This window comes from Otolemur garnettii, unplaced genomic scaffold (assembly GCF_000181295.1).
Source record: "Otolemur garnettii isolate 467f Iridium unplaced genomic scaffold, OtoGar3 scaffold00001, whole genome shotgun sequence".
Classification (NCBI taxonomy): domain Eukaryota; kingdom Metazoa; phylum Chordata; class Mammalia; order Primates; family Galagidae; genus Otolemur; species Otolemur garnettii.
The window spans coordinates 60,920,779-60,935,534 of NW_003852396.1; the positions used below are offsets into that span (position 1 = coordinate 60,920,779).

A 14,756-nucleotide genomic window follows, 5' to 3' on the forward strand; every position below is an offset into this window, starting at 1 on the left:
CGCGCGCCGGCCCCCTCCCCCACACGTTCGCGCAGGCTCCCGCCCGCTGCGCGTTTTGTCCCGCGTCTCGCCCCGTCCGTCTCCTGACTCGCTGCTCTTGTCCTTCCTCCCGCTTTTTCTTCTCTCCCTTTACGGTCTAAAGATGCCCTCGGCCACCAGCCACAGCGGAAGCAGCAGCAAGTCGTCCGGACCTCCACCGCCGTCGGGTTCCTCCGGGAGTGAGGCGGCGGCGGGAGCCGGGGCAGCTGCGCCAGCTTCTCAGCACCCCGCAACCGGCACTGGCGCTGTCCAGACCGAGGCCATGAAGCAGATTCTCGGGGTGATCGACAAGAAACTTAGGAACCTGGAAAAGAAAAAGGTGCCAGGAGTTGCCGGGGAAGGGAGGGTTTGCTGTGGCCAGCTCAGCGTTCCCTCCGTCCTGATCGCTGTAGCCCCCTCTTTCCATGCCTGGAGCTTTCCTAGGCCTTGTTCCCCTTGTTCCTACCCCCAGTCCCCAAGGGAAACGGGCGTTTGGTGCCCGGAAAATGGACTCCTGGAGGAGGCACTTGTCATCTGACCTGGACGCGCCTCTGTCCCCCGGGCCTCTCATCCTGCTGCGGGTCTGGCTTTTAGGCCTTTGGGAATGGGAAATTGTAAAGATAGGGGGCCATCACCAGGACTTTATGGTGGTGTTCTGTCCCTGAGGCCCGATTTATTTGACGAGGACCAGCGGAGAAGAAATAAAGAGGGCCGGGGTGGGGGGCTCCGGGCTCAACCGACTGCCTCGTGGAGTTGGGGCGGCCTGTGTCCCATGGCCATAGGTTTGTCCGCTCCGTTACCGTGTGCTCGAGGCCTGTTGAGTGTCCTCTCTTCCGCCTTGGGAGAGAAGTGTATTTAGAATCGTAAACTAGAATTGCTTTTCCTCCAGGCCCATCATAAACGGGTCTTGGATTTGCTATCCCCCGCCCCTAGCTGATGGGCTTCCCTACGTTCCCCTCTTTGTTTCAATTGTCTAGCTGTCCCCCACCCCCAGCCTCCTGCTCAGCTCCACTGAGCAGCAGTTTTCCGCGGCGGCTTGACCCCCATAGGGGACTGTGAGGGGCAGGGAGCCTCCAGTGATGGAGACCCGTTGGGGGCTGGGTCCGGGATGGACTTGTGGATCGCTGGGTCCCTGGGCACATGGAGAGAGCGTCTAATATGGCGGCGGCTGCGGGGAGAGGGAAGCGTTGTACAGGAGCTGCATTGTGAGCACAAAGCGAAAGCGGAGGGGGAGGGCAGAGACCAGGCAGCCGCCCGACCGGCCTCCCTCGGCCCCCCCACCAAAAATCGAGCCACACCCACAGTTTTTTTGGATTCAATATTTAGCCATTCTAGGTCACCCTGTGAAGTGTATCTTCAAGGCGGCCTTTTGTTTTTTGTTTTGAGTCTAGGACGGTGTATCAACCTTGTTTAGAGGGGCTTCGTGTAAAGGAAAGGTCTCGGAAGAGTGAAAAATTCAAACTTAAGATTAGAGGTGGAAAGAAGAAACAGATTAGTAGTACAAAAAACGGGATATTTACATCTGTGACTTTTATGTTAACTTGCCCTTTACTTTAAAAAGTAAAATACAACTTTGTTTTGATAACTTCAACATATTATATCTTGGATTTTTGAGGAAATCATTTTAAGATTAGCCAGTCATGTTAACAGTTACTTAGGGTGCCGAGATAGTAATTATTTGGCTAAAGTCTGGGCTGTGGGAAATATGTTTAAGAAAATTGGTGATGTTATTTGCTTATTTATCGATTTATTTTACATTTTGGGGGACTTTTAAAGGAAACATTTGGATTTGTTACTTCTCTGTCCCATGTCTTTCAGTATTGAAGGTTAGGATTTTTACTTAAATTTCAGGAACTCTGATAGTAAGTTTTGCTTTTTTGAAATTAGCTTTTTTGCTACTCTTATTTTATTTTGATGAACAACTGTGTTTTAGTATAATTGGCACAATAGATTTATGTCTATCAGCAAAGTAGCAGGAGTGTTTTAAGTGTAGACACATTCAAATATAGAATAGAGTAAGCATCCTCAAGACCATCATCTGAGTCCGCCATGTGATTTAGTTTTTGCAGCCCTATTTGAAGTTGAGACTAACTTGGGTATCTTTTCAAATCCTCTTAATGCACAAAACAATCTTGTCAATCTGATTAATGCATGAATGTTTTGATTTTTAGAATTTCTAGGAAATCTCCGTGTTGTTCTTCTAGGAGAGGTATCAGAACAGAAATGTTAATGATGTAATTATGTTAATGACTGAACAATAATTCTTAAAGGAGTAAAATCAGATGCTGATTAGCAGCCAGCTTAGTTGTGAGATGACTGTTAGATTCTGGTGTTCAAGTATATCTGAAAAAACTAGAAATCTAGTTTATAAACCCCCATGAAGTCTTACACTATGGTAGGTCATTCATGGGTATGCATCTGTATGCATTGCTATACGTAGGCATCTCCTACCCCAGAGTTATAGAGAAAGAGTAATACAGTTTTTATTTCAGAGGTTTATTGACTGGGCTAGTAAAGAACTGAAAGATTGCCTTGTAATGATAGAGATTCAACAAACTAAGCAAAGAAACAAATGTTATTTTGTATCATTTCTCTGCTTAGTGTTTTGGGTTCTAGATAGCACCAGAAAGGTCAAGTTACAGTTAATTGAGGCTTTCTGATAAGCCATAGACTGAGCTGCCTCCTTGTTAAATAGTATTGGCAGTACTGCTGTTGTGGCTTAATTGCTATTAAAATTATATATTTTTACTTTTTGAAAAACTCCAAACATTTAGATTTTTCCCTAATTTAAGCACATCTGGTTTTTAGTTTAAATTCTTTCTATATCTGGATGATTTACTGTTATGAGAGGATTTAACTGATTGATTTTTCAGTACGAGTGAGCATTACTAATGCACCTAAAAAGGATTTTATTTTACAAATCAGTTTTGAATTCCGTTGTAGAAACTCTTATGGGGTTAAGTAAGATCTATTTACAACTGGATTTCTTTTTCTTTTTATTTATTTATTTATTTATTTTTTGAGACAGAGTTTCACTATGTTACCCTGGGTAGAGTGCTGTGGAGTCACAGCTCACAGCAACCTCAGACTACTGGGCTTAAGCGATTCTCTTGCCTCAGCCTCCCAAGTGGCTGGGACTACAGGCACCTGCCACAACGCCCTGCTAATTTTGGAGATGGGGTCTCGCTCTAGCTCAATGCCTGACTATTTTTTGTGCATTTGTCATTGTTTAGCTGCTCTGGGCCAGGTTCGAACCCACCAGCCTCCGTGTATGTGGCTGGTGCTGTAACCACTGTGCTGCCGGTGCTGAGCTGGGATGTCTTTTTACTTCATTCCTTTAACAACTTGTGTCTTAGCAGTTTTATTTCCATCTTGATCTGTTCTTATTGGCGTCTTTTGGACCAAAATGTTTTTCCCATGATTTCTAAAATGAAATATCTTGACTAAAATTACTGTAGGTATGTAGTATAACTTAACATTAAGATGGAGGACTCAAATAATTTTGTTGTGCTTTGTTTTAAAAAAGTTATGCGTTCATATTCTAGTAATTAGAGCCATTAAAGGAAAACTAAGCATCTTTTCAATGAGAATGCATGCTTCACATTGGTGAAATAAGATCTTATTATGTAATGCAACTAAATGGTGTGGTGGTTTTTGAAATTTGGGCTTATAAAGACTACATGAGTGTTCAGCAAAGAAAAATACAGCTATGATAAAGAGAATCAAGTGTAAAACTCCATTTACAAATCTTTTAACTGATTAAAGTACAAGTATATGGAGTGAGTCAACTGCCTAGTTTTCTAAAGTTCATTGGTGCAGAACTGGGCCCTGGGCTAGGCAGATGATACTTCAAAACCAAGTCTTAATTTTAACTGTAAAGAGAGCTCATTTTGTATAAGATGTAATCAGTTTTGATGTGGAATAATATTTAAAATTGTTATACTTCTTGTAAGTATAGCAGATTTAGACTTTAGCAACTTCGATAGGTGAAAGATTAACCAGTGTTCACTTGCTTAAAAAGCAAAATAGTCTGACAGCATTGTGTCAGGTGACCAAAACTGTTACCCAAAGATGTTTTTTATAGTGTTCTCTGGACTTTATGTATTTTATATCTTTGTGGTTAATATTCTTAAAAAAGGATGCTATCACTGTGAGGACAACCTTTCTAGATCTTTGCATTGTGCTAAGAATTTTCAGTGTAGCTTTGGTGCAGAATTTAGGTTTGAGGCTAATATCTGAAGCTTTTCTTGTCATTTAAGATTTCTGAAGTGTTAGCTTCTCCACTGGTTGTAGTATTCCTCTGCAATGCAGAGGACAAGATTGGTTTGTTTTGCATTCACCTTGTCACAGAACAAAAGCTATAGTGCTTAATTTGTCTTCCACTGCCTACTTGGGAGGCATGCATGTGTGTAACACAGGGAAGTATTTAAAAAGGTAAAGTTGTAAATTCCCCCATGTGATAGATAATGTGGGTACCTTTTTCTGAGGTCACATTAGAAGCTAAATATTACAATGAGAACAGAATGTTTTAACCTGGCCAAATTATTTTACTCGGGAATACTGCCCATGTGGCAAATATTTGACCGAGAATACATTTTGTGTTTTACTTTGTCCCCCTTGGTAGTGTGTCATGGCGTCATAGAGCTCAGAGCAGCCTCAAACTCTTGGGCTCAAGTGATTCTTCTGTCTCAGTCTCCCAAGTAGCTGGGAGTACAGGCGTCCGCCACAATGCCCAGCTGTTTCTTTTGACAGCGTCTGGCTCTTGGCTCAGGCTGGTCTGGAACCTGTGAGCTTGATCAAGCATTCCTACCTGCCTTGGCCTCCCAGAGTGTTGGATTATAGGCATGAGTCTCCATGTCTGGCCATTTACTATTTCATTTTTTAAAAAAATCAATACTATTATGTGCAAAAGGTTAAACTTAAAGCACCTTTGTCATGCACTTATTATTACTGTGCTATTACAGGATCTAAGTTTTTTTTTTAGAGCTGAAAGCTACCTTAGAATTTAGTCCAATTCATTTTACAGAAGAAGAAATTGAGATACTCATGTAAAATGGATCAATTTGGAATGGGTGATTTCCAAGGTCTCTTGTAGTGTTTTTGGGGGGTAATTAGAATTTGTAATGTTCTGTAACATGAAGTGTAATTTTTCATGTTTAATTATCATGTAGAACCAATTTTTAATTTTAATTATAGTTTTTCTGTTTTAAAAACCTGACTACAAAAGAAAAATGCTTTCCATGTCTTTATTTTCGATCTTGTTAATGTCTCATTGTTAAACATTGTGTTTGTAGGTTGTACTGGTAATGGGGTCCTGAGAATAGTGGTTAAAGTAAAGTCTTAGTGTATCAGGTATCATTGGGACATCTGTATTATTGTAATGAAATGAGCATCTAAAGTTTAAGCTCTGAAGTTTTCCTTTATGCTTAGGTAAGAGCCAAATACACATTTGCCAGTCTCAACTCATGCTTGGTATGTTATAGACCAGAAAAATTTTGGGAAAAGCTTTACCAGTTAAGAGAAGTAGGAAAGGTGACAACCTTGTCATCTAAATTCTTGTATTCCAAACTTCTGGGTGTTTTTAAGTAATTTGTTCCTTTTTCTGGGGAAAGTGCATAATATGTATAGAATGCAGAAGAATGAGAGGAGTAGAAGAGAAATTCAGCCAAAGTTGAAACTAAGTTGCTTGGTTTTAGCTCATTTCTTAGACACTAGCTATATCCAGTGCTTTTGTTGGATATAATATGTGTATAAAAACATGGATGAAAAATATTATACTGGGCAAAGTTCAGAATTCATACTTCCTGAGGAAAGAGGAAGGTTTGCTTCTTGCCCATGCTCAGCTAGTTTGCTTCCTTTTAGCTTCCTCTGTTTTCTATTGTCTGTATACTTCCTTGACATTTTTATATTGCCTCTTTTTTTTTTTTTTTGGAGACAGTCTTACTCTGTTGCCCTGGGTAGAGTTCTGTTGTGTTGTCATAGCTCACAGCAACCTTAAACTCTTGGGCTCAAGCAGTCTTCTTACCTCAGCCTCCCAAGTAGCTGGGACTATAGGCGCCTGCCACACACCCAGCTAGTTTTTCTATTTTTAGTAGATACGGGGTCTCACTCTTGCTCAGGCTGGTCTTTCAAAGGATCTACCCACCTCAGCCTCCCAGAATGCTAGGATTATAGAAGTGAGCCACCGTGCTTGGCATCCTGTGTGTTCTTTATATATGTTTTTCTAAATTGGGGGTAAGTTTGTTGGGGGCAAAAAAGTCTGTTAATAACATCACTCCACTGTGCCTCTGTAAACATGATACATGCTAAAATGAGTATAGTAGAACCTCTGTAAGTTGACTATCCAAGGGACTGTAACCAACTGGTCAACATATAGAGGTGGTCAACGCAAGGAACTACTAGGCCTAGTGTACTGATATGTACATGTGGTACATGTCCAGTCTATGAAATTAGGTCACCGTAAGGAGGTGGTCAGTGTAGAGATGTGGTCAGTTATGGAGGTTCTACTTAACTGTATTTGCTAGTTTTACTAAATCATTACATAGAGATTATTTGTAGCTTCGTCAGCAAAACTCTTAAAATGCATTAATCCACAAAAGGGAAAAATGCTTTTTGTATAGAGCTGTTTACTTGCAGTGTTTTTTAATTGAAATGGAATTTTTAATATCTGGGTAGTGTAAGCAAGATATGTGAATAGTCTTAGGAAGGAGGACATGGACAGTTCTTGTTTTTTTTTTCCTTTGCGGCAGGGTCTCATTCTGGGCTAGAATATAGTGGTGTCGTTATAACTCACTGCAACCTCAAACTCCTGGGCTCTAGTACCCTCCTACTTCATTTTCCGAAGCAGCTGGGCCTACAGGCCTATGCCAACACTCCTTGCTAATTTTTCTGTTTTTTTGTAGAGATGGGGTCTTGCTCATGCTTAGGCTGGTCTCGAGCTCCTGACCTCAAACAGTCCTCCCACCTTGGGCCCTAAAGTGCTAGGATTACAGACTCGAGCTTCCAGGTCTGGCTAACAATTATTGATACTAGGACCGTTGAAAATTTATTAGAAATTTCATTGCATTCCAGCTTGGTGCCTGTAGCTCAAGCTGCTAAGTTGCCAGCCACATACACCAGAGTTGGCAGGTTCGAATCCAGCCCACGCCTGCCAAACAACAATGACAAATACAACCAAAAAAATAGCTAGGCTTTGTGGCAGGCGCCTGTAGTCCCAGTTACTTGGGAGGCTGAGGTAAGAGAGTCACTTAAGCCCAGGAGTTGGAGGTTGCTGTGAGCATGGCACTCTACCCAGGGGGTAACAGCTTAAGGCTTTGTCTCAAAAAAAAAATTTTTTTTTCTTTTTCATTCATTGCATTCTCCTCAGTATTGTTATCTGAAATAGAAATAATGGAAATACACTTTAATCATTAACACTAAAACCCTTTTAGCCTACAATTTGAATTATAGTTTACATCTTTTTATATAGAACTTCCAAGGAATATATAAATCATTGAGTTTTACAGACTCATCATAATGAGTGGTTTGGTTAAAGTAACTAATAATTCAAAAGATAATCCTTAAGATTATTTATGATCATTTATTTTCAAATATGCAAGCTTTATACTTTTTAAGAATATAATTTATAGTAAGGAATGCCAGATCTCTTCATTTTGGTCAGTTGCTTTATTTCATTCAGATTTACCTGCATAATTATAGCTGTGAACAAGAAATAAAGGTTTTTATAGGATTATCTTTTTTTTTTTTTAGTTGTCTAAAAGTCTTGTCAAACTTCTGGATGCTTACCTGCTTGAAATTATTTTACAGAGGAATCTTAGATAACATTTCATTTAATGTCCTTATACTATTCTTAGTGATCAGAAGTGCAGCATTCTGGACAGATGTCATTCAGCTTTTGCTTTAACCAGTCTTCTGGGGCCTAGTAGAAGGATTGTTTTTCAGTAAAAGTCTTTTGCATTGTTGAACAACTCTTAGGTTCTTTTTTTTTTTTTTTTTTTGAGACGGAGCCTCAAGCTATCCCCCTGGGTAGAGTGCTATGGCATCACAGCTCACAGCAACCTCCAACTCCTGGGCTCAAGCGAGTCTCCTGCCTCAGCCTCCCAAGTAGCTGAGACTAGAGGCGCCCGCCACAACGCCTGGCCATTTTTTGGTTGCAGTCATCATTGTTGTTTGGTGGGCCAGGGCTGGGGATTCGAACCCGCCACCATAGGTTTATGTGGCTGGCGCCTTAGCCGCTTGAGCCACAGGCGCCAAGCCAACTCTTAGGTTCTTGATGTTAGAATTTATACCCACAGCATCACTGTTTAATACTTTTTTGTTTTCTGGAAATAGAACAGACTTCTGGTACATGAACATGCTGGCAATATTTGAAGGGTAGTTGTTACTAACCTAGGTATTGTAGTATATTCTTTTTACCCTCCTCTTAAAAATTGAGGTTGGCTGGATGTGGTGGCTCAGGCTTGGAATCCCAGCAGTATGGGAGGCTGAGGTGAGAGGACGGGTTGATGCCAGGAGTTCAAGTCCACTTGAGCAACATATTGAGATTCTTCTATCTCTACCAAAGGAAAAAAAATTGAGAAAACTTTTGCTTATTTCCTTTGTCTCCTGTGAATTTTGCTAGGTATTGATTCACAATTGAATTGAAGGGTGAACAGGAAGCAGAGTCAGCTATCTACCAACTGTGTGGGCAAAGTCAGACTGATGATGCTGTGGGTGAAGAGCAGAGAACGTAGGAATTGGGTACTTGAAATACTATCTTGAAAAGCCACTAAAGATTATGGAGAGTTGAGAAGAAAAGAAATCTTTTTGTCCCTCCAAAGTACTTTTGTCCCTCTCGAAGTACTCTAGAAGTGATTTATTTGGCTTGGATACATAAAGTATAGCTAGGTGCTCTTTTATTATTTTAGGCTTCATTTTTAAGAATTCTGTCCATTTAGAGATCTTGTTTGAGAACCAAAGTTACATAGTTTCCTGGATGGACAAGTTAGTTTTTTCAGATGTCTCCTATTGTTTCTTTTTAACTATAATTGTCTGTAGTTGAAGAATTTGGAGGGTTTTTGGAGTCACTCATCTCTATATCTCCATTGTCATTTTTTTTTAATTGTGCAATTAAAATGTTTATACTTTTTTTTTTTTGGAGACAGTGTCTCATTATGTCGCCCTCGGTAGAGTGCTATAGTGTCACAGCTCACAGCAACCTCAAACTCCTGTGCTTAAGGGATTCTCTTGCCCCAGCTTCCCAAATAGCTGGGACTACAGGTGCCCACCACAATGCCCAGCTAGTTTTTTGTTGTATGTGGCGGGCACCCTAGGTACTGAACTATATGGGTGCCAAGCCTGCAGTTGAAATTTTTAAAATTAATGAATGTACTTTGTTGAGTATAACATTAAAGAAGCAAAGTTCTGGAGAGTATTTGTCCTCTATATCCATCTTCTGACACCACTGTACTACATTAAAAGGAAACAAAAAATATTTCAATAAATCAACTTGGGTGGTAATGAAAAAACTCTTGGGGGAAGAATGGAAAAATCTAGATGTACTGCAGTTCAGCAATATGATCATACCCTGATCAGAAAAAAGAAAGGAAGAAAACAGAATCTAGTGACATTTTCTAAATGGAGTAGGATGTTGAAGTGCAAATGATTTTCTGGTATTTATAGCCTTAGGCAAGTTATTTAACTGCCTTTTGTCTTTCCATCTATGCTCGAGTGATAACCTGATTGATAATAGTGCCTCCCTGATAGGGTTAGCTACCTGAAGGTTTAAATTTGAATGCTTGTCACTTAGTGAATGTGATCAACAACTAAAAGCAATGAAGAAACAGGAGTTGGAGTGGGCCTGGGTAGCACTTGTTGGGATAATTATTTTCCGGTACCACTTGCAGATTGTCTGCTTGGTGACTCCATCCCTGATTCCCCTCCAAAGACTTCAGGTAATCTAGGAAATGGCCTGATTTCTTAAATCTTTGCTCAAGTGTGGTAGTAGAAATAGATTTTTAATACATTCACGATGCTCAATGTAAGGAACCTTAAATTTAAGATAGAATCTGAGAAGGCAGTATTATAATGTAGTAGGCTTTCTGATGAAGATAATCTTTTTCTAATAGAAAAAAGGCTCCATTCTTTAGGAAAAAGGTTAATACTTATTTCATATGTTTGAAATGAGTAGTTGACCAATCTGTTTTTACCATTACTAAATGTTAGGTGGCCATATTCTAGCTTAGGGAAGAACGGGAATGTTTGCCTGAAGCCCTTTTTTACTCCCATCTTTTTTTTTTTTTTTTTTGAGACAGAGCCTCAAGCTGTCCCCCTGGGTAGAGTGCCACAGCATCACAGCTCACAGCAACCTCCAACTCCTGGGATCTAGCTAGTCTCCTGCCTCATCCTCCCAAGTAGCTGGGACCACAGGCGCCTACCACAGCACCTGGCTATTTTTGGCAGCCATCATTGTTGTTTCGTGGGCCCGGGCTGGATTTGAACCCGCCCCCTTATTTGTATGTGGCTGGCGCCTTAGCCACTTGAGCCACAGGTGCCGAGCCTTTACTCCCATCTTTGCCCCCCCTTTTTTTTGTTGGTGTTATTGTTGGATCTGTCAGTGCAACAAGCAAGTCCTTATTTATTGACTTGGTTCATACTGTAGATTTTAGCCCCATATAGACACTTTTTTAAGCTTAGTGTCAGCCATTTGAACAGGTGACGTTGGTCTCTGTGTAGTCTGCTCTTTGGAAGATTAGGCAAATTGTAGTGTTTGGAGAAGTGCAGTTACCATATCCTTTTCTTTATCACCGAAGGCCACTTAGGAATGAGTTAAGATTGCAGGATGGAGCAAGCTACTTTCATTTTGAAAAGTAGAAAATTAGACCAAAAGATTGTCTCCAAGAGGCTTTCTCTTTGTAGTTCAAATTTTGCCATTCACCAGTGAGTTTAATCATAAAATACTCAACTTTTGGGCCTTTAGCTCCCATGAAGTGTTCAACAAAAGTGTAAGTAGTTACTTTTGTTAATGGAAGGTGGTAACTTGTTATAGGCAGTGTTTTTCAACTGCTGTGATGTGCCTTGAGGGGATCTTAGATGTGTCATGAACATTTTTAAAGGTCATTCATTAAATTATTTTTAAAAGAAGTTCAAAGCACAGTAAGTATATTCTTTTTTTCTTTTTACTGTTTTCTTTTTTTTGTTTTTTTTTGAGACAGAGCCTCAAGCTATCCCCCTGGGTGGAGTGCCATGTCATCACGCTCACAGCCACCTCCAACTCCTGGGCTCAAGCGAGTCTCCTGCCTCAGCCTCCCAAGTAGCTGGGACCACAGGTGCCCGCCACAACGCCTGGCCATTTTTTGGTTGCAGCCATCATTGTTGTTTGGCGGGCCCGGGCTGGGGATTCGAACCCACCACCTTAGGTGTATGTGGCTGACGCCTTAGCCGCTTGAACCACAGGCGCCGAGCCTTTACTCTGTTTTCTTTGATCAATGTAGTTTTAAGTGTGCCACTATAGGTTCAAGTGTGTCTTGAGGTAAAAATGGTGGAAAAACACAGCCTTAAGGGTTCAAATCATAAATGGATCTTTTCTTAACGCAGTAGTTACTAAGTGAAATTGCAATGTATTTGACCTAGATAATTGTTTCTGAGACTTAGGCATGTATCAGAATCACCCAGAGGGCTTGATAAAACAAATTACTGGGTCCCTTTGTGGGAGTTTCTGATTCACTTGGTCTGGGGTGGTACCTGATAATTTGCATTTCAGACATGTTCCCAGCTTATGCTAACGTGTTGGTTTGGGGACTACAGTTTGAGAATCGCTTTCCTAGACCAACATAGGGTTTCTGCAAAAATCTCGTTATATACTATAATGGTGAACAGAAATCCCTTCCAGCTCAGATTCTGTGGTGATAAAGTCCTAGGTGCCTTAGAAGCCTGTAGATCCTGTATTGTACAGATAAAGAAAAAACTAGTTCCCTATAATGTATATAAGTTTTTTATTGTCATTCTGCAGTTTTATTAGCAAGTTTTGGTATTTCCTCAGAAGAGTGCCATTTCTTAGGAACTTTGACCAGATTCAGGATCCTATTTCCTGAAGCTTGGGTTAGTTTGGGGGATAAGATATTTATAACAGTAGTGTAGAAAGTGTTGACAGCCATAGAAGAATGTGTGTAATGCTATAATAAAACTTTTTAAAATTGTGGTTAGAAACATATTGGGGCCAGGTGTGGTAGCTCACGCCTGTAATCCCAGCACTTGGGAGGTGGAGACCGTGGAATGCCTGAGCTCACAGGTTCAAGACCAGCGTGAGCCAGAGTGAGACCTCCTCTCTAAAAATAGCTGGGCATTGTGGTGGGCACCTGTAGTCCTAGCTACTTGGGAGGCTGAGGCAATAGAATCACTTAAGCCCAGGAGTTTGAGGTTGCTGTGAGCTATGATGTCACAGCACTCTACCGAGAGAAAAAAAAAAGAAAAACTATTTCTGGGAAGACCTATAGTTTCCTTATATATGATTTACTATATTTTTTGATTGGGCAATTCAGCTCACTAGGTATAAGGAATCTGTGGCCAAGGGACTGTGGTCTGCTTTTTGTGTTTTTTTTTTTTTTTTTTTTTTTTGGTTGGGGCTGGGTTTGAACCTGCCACCTCTGGTGTATGGGGCTGGTGCCCTACCCTTTTGAGCCACAGGAGCCGCCCATGGTCTGCTTTTTGAACATGGCCTGTTAAATATTCTTGAGATTATTGTTCATTTATGACATATACACTTGTTCCACACAGTAAACTCATGTCTTTTGGTATTTGTAGCAGTCTTAATCACATTATGGATTGAAAAATTACAGACATGTTAACAATAATATAAAATCAAAGTAGATAGGAATAGGAGCTTTAATCAAGTGTATAGATTTTTATTTTGTCTGCACAGAGATATTTTTTGCATGCTTTCTCTTGACAGAATATTCCCTTAAAATGTGGAGTATGGAGCTATTTCACATAGACGCTTTCTCTTTCTTTTCATTTCTCTTTTAACCTTTTTCTTTTTTATTTTCAGTTATTGGCTGTGTGACAGATTAATCCAGAAGTTAAGGGTTTCACACCAACATTTTATTTTGCTCATGCATTTTGCCTGTCAGGGATTTAGAAAGGAAACAACAAGGTTGATGTCTCTGTTCCATGACTCCTGAGCCTTAGTTAGGAAGACAAAGATTTGTTCACTCACCTGTATGGTGCCTGGGCTAACACTAGGATTGCTGACCAGAGCTTTTTTTTTTTTTTTTTTTTTTAAAGAGACACATTTTTACTTTGTCACCCTTAGTAGAGTGCTGTGGCGTCACACCTCGCAGTAACCTCCGGCTCTTGGGCTTAGGCGATTCTCTTGCCTCAGTCTCCTGAGTAGCCGGGACTACAGGAAACCCGCACAATGCCTGACTATTTTTTGTTGCAGTTTGGCCAGGGCTGGGTTCAAACCTGCCACCCTCTGTATATGGGACCAGCACCCTCCTCACTGAGCCACAGGTGGCCACCTGACCATAGCTTCTTATATGAGACCTCTCTTTATGGCTTGGTTTCCCCATAGTATGCAACTTCAGGGTTATTGGTCTTCTTGCTCAGGGTTCCAAACACAAGTGTTTTTAGTTATCAGCAAATAACTAAAGCAGTTACACTGCTTTTATGACTCTGTCTTGAAAGTCATTCAGCATCACTTTCACTATAATTTATTGGTTGAAACTCAGATACAATGGCAGAAGAATTGGACCATTTCCTAATTGAGGGGTGCCAAGGTCACATTGTAGAGCAGTATGTGAGACTGCAGATACATAGCTATCTTTGGAAAATGTAATCTGCCATAGCTCTTGGGTTGGATGAATACTGAATTTGCTCTTGTGTAGAAAATTGGAGCTTTTCTACTATAGGGTAGCTTTCTTACTGTTTTAGGGTAGTATAGGTACATGTCCAGGACTTCTGATAATGCCCTGAAATCTGTTAATCTTAGCATTTTTTATTTTTGTAATGTTTTTCCCTAAACATAGAGCACTCTTAGCCTTTTCTTATATAGTATGGAATTCTAATTGTCTTTATAGTATATATTAATTGCAGAATATTTAAGTGTACAAAACAAAGCAAAAGGAGAACAGTTCTACCCATAAATCTACCACTTAGGTATCATTCTTACCTTTTTTGGTTTATCATTCCATATTTATTTTCATATATTCACAGCATATTAGGAATTTGATTTGACATATGTTTTCATTAGGTATATAAACTCTTAACTCACAAGGGAAATATAGTACACTTTTGTGTATTCCTTTCTGGATTTAGCAACACTTTCTTTGAAAAACGTATGATATTGTAGAAGGAAAGGAAATGTAATAAATGCCAAATATAAGTTAATAGCATTTTCTCTTTTGCTAGTACCAATTAACTATGTGTTGTTAGAACTGAATTTTAGGCCCTTCTATTTGCATATTTTCTGTTATCTACATGTTTTTAAATAGAGGAATTCTGATTATAATATATAATATAATCAGTCTAAGTCGGGTGGTACCTGTGGCTCAGGGAGTGAGGCCCTGGCCCCATGTGCGAAGGGTGGCAGGTTGGAGCCCCGCCCTGGCCAGACTACAGCAACAACAAAAATAATAGCCTAAGTCATACAAAAAAAGCAAATCTTGATTAGTTTTTTATTTTATTTTATTTTTTTAAAGTTATTTTCTTTCTTTTCTTCCTTTTTTCTTTTTTTTTTTTTGAGACAGTCTCACTTTGTCACC

The 14,756-nt window shown here is 40.2% G+C and overlaps 1 protein-coding gene across 1 annotated transcript in view; it reads left to right on the forward strand.

Moving 5' to 3' along the window:
* Window positions 1-14,756, forward strand: part of CAPRIN1 (cell cycle associated protein 1) — a 47,411-nt gene that overhangs the window by 705 nt on the left and 31,950 nt on the right. The window contains exon 2 of the mRNA XM_003781222.3: window positions 143-358. Coding sequence (XP_003781270.1) covers window positions 143-358 — 216 coding nt within the window. The remainder of the gene's footprint in view (window positions 1-142; window positions 359-14,756) is intronic.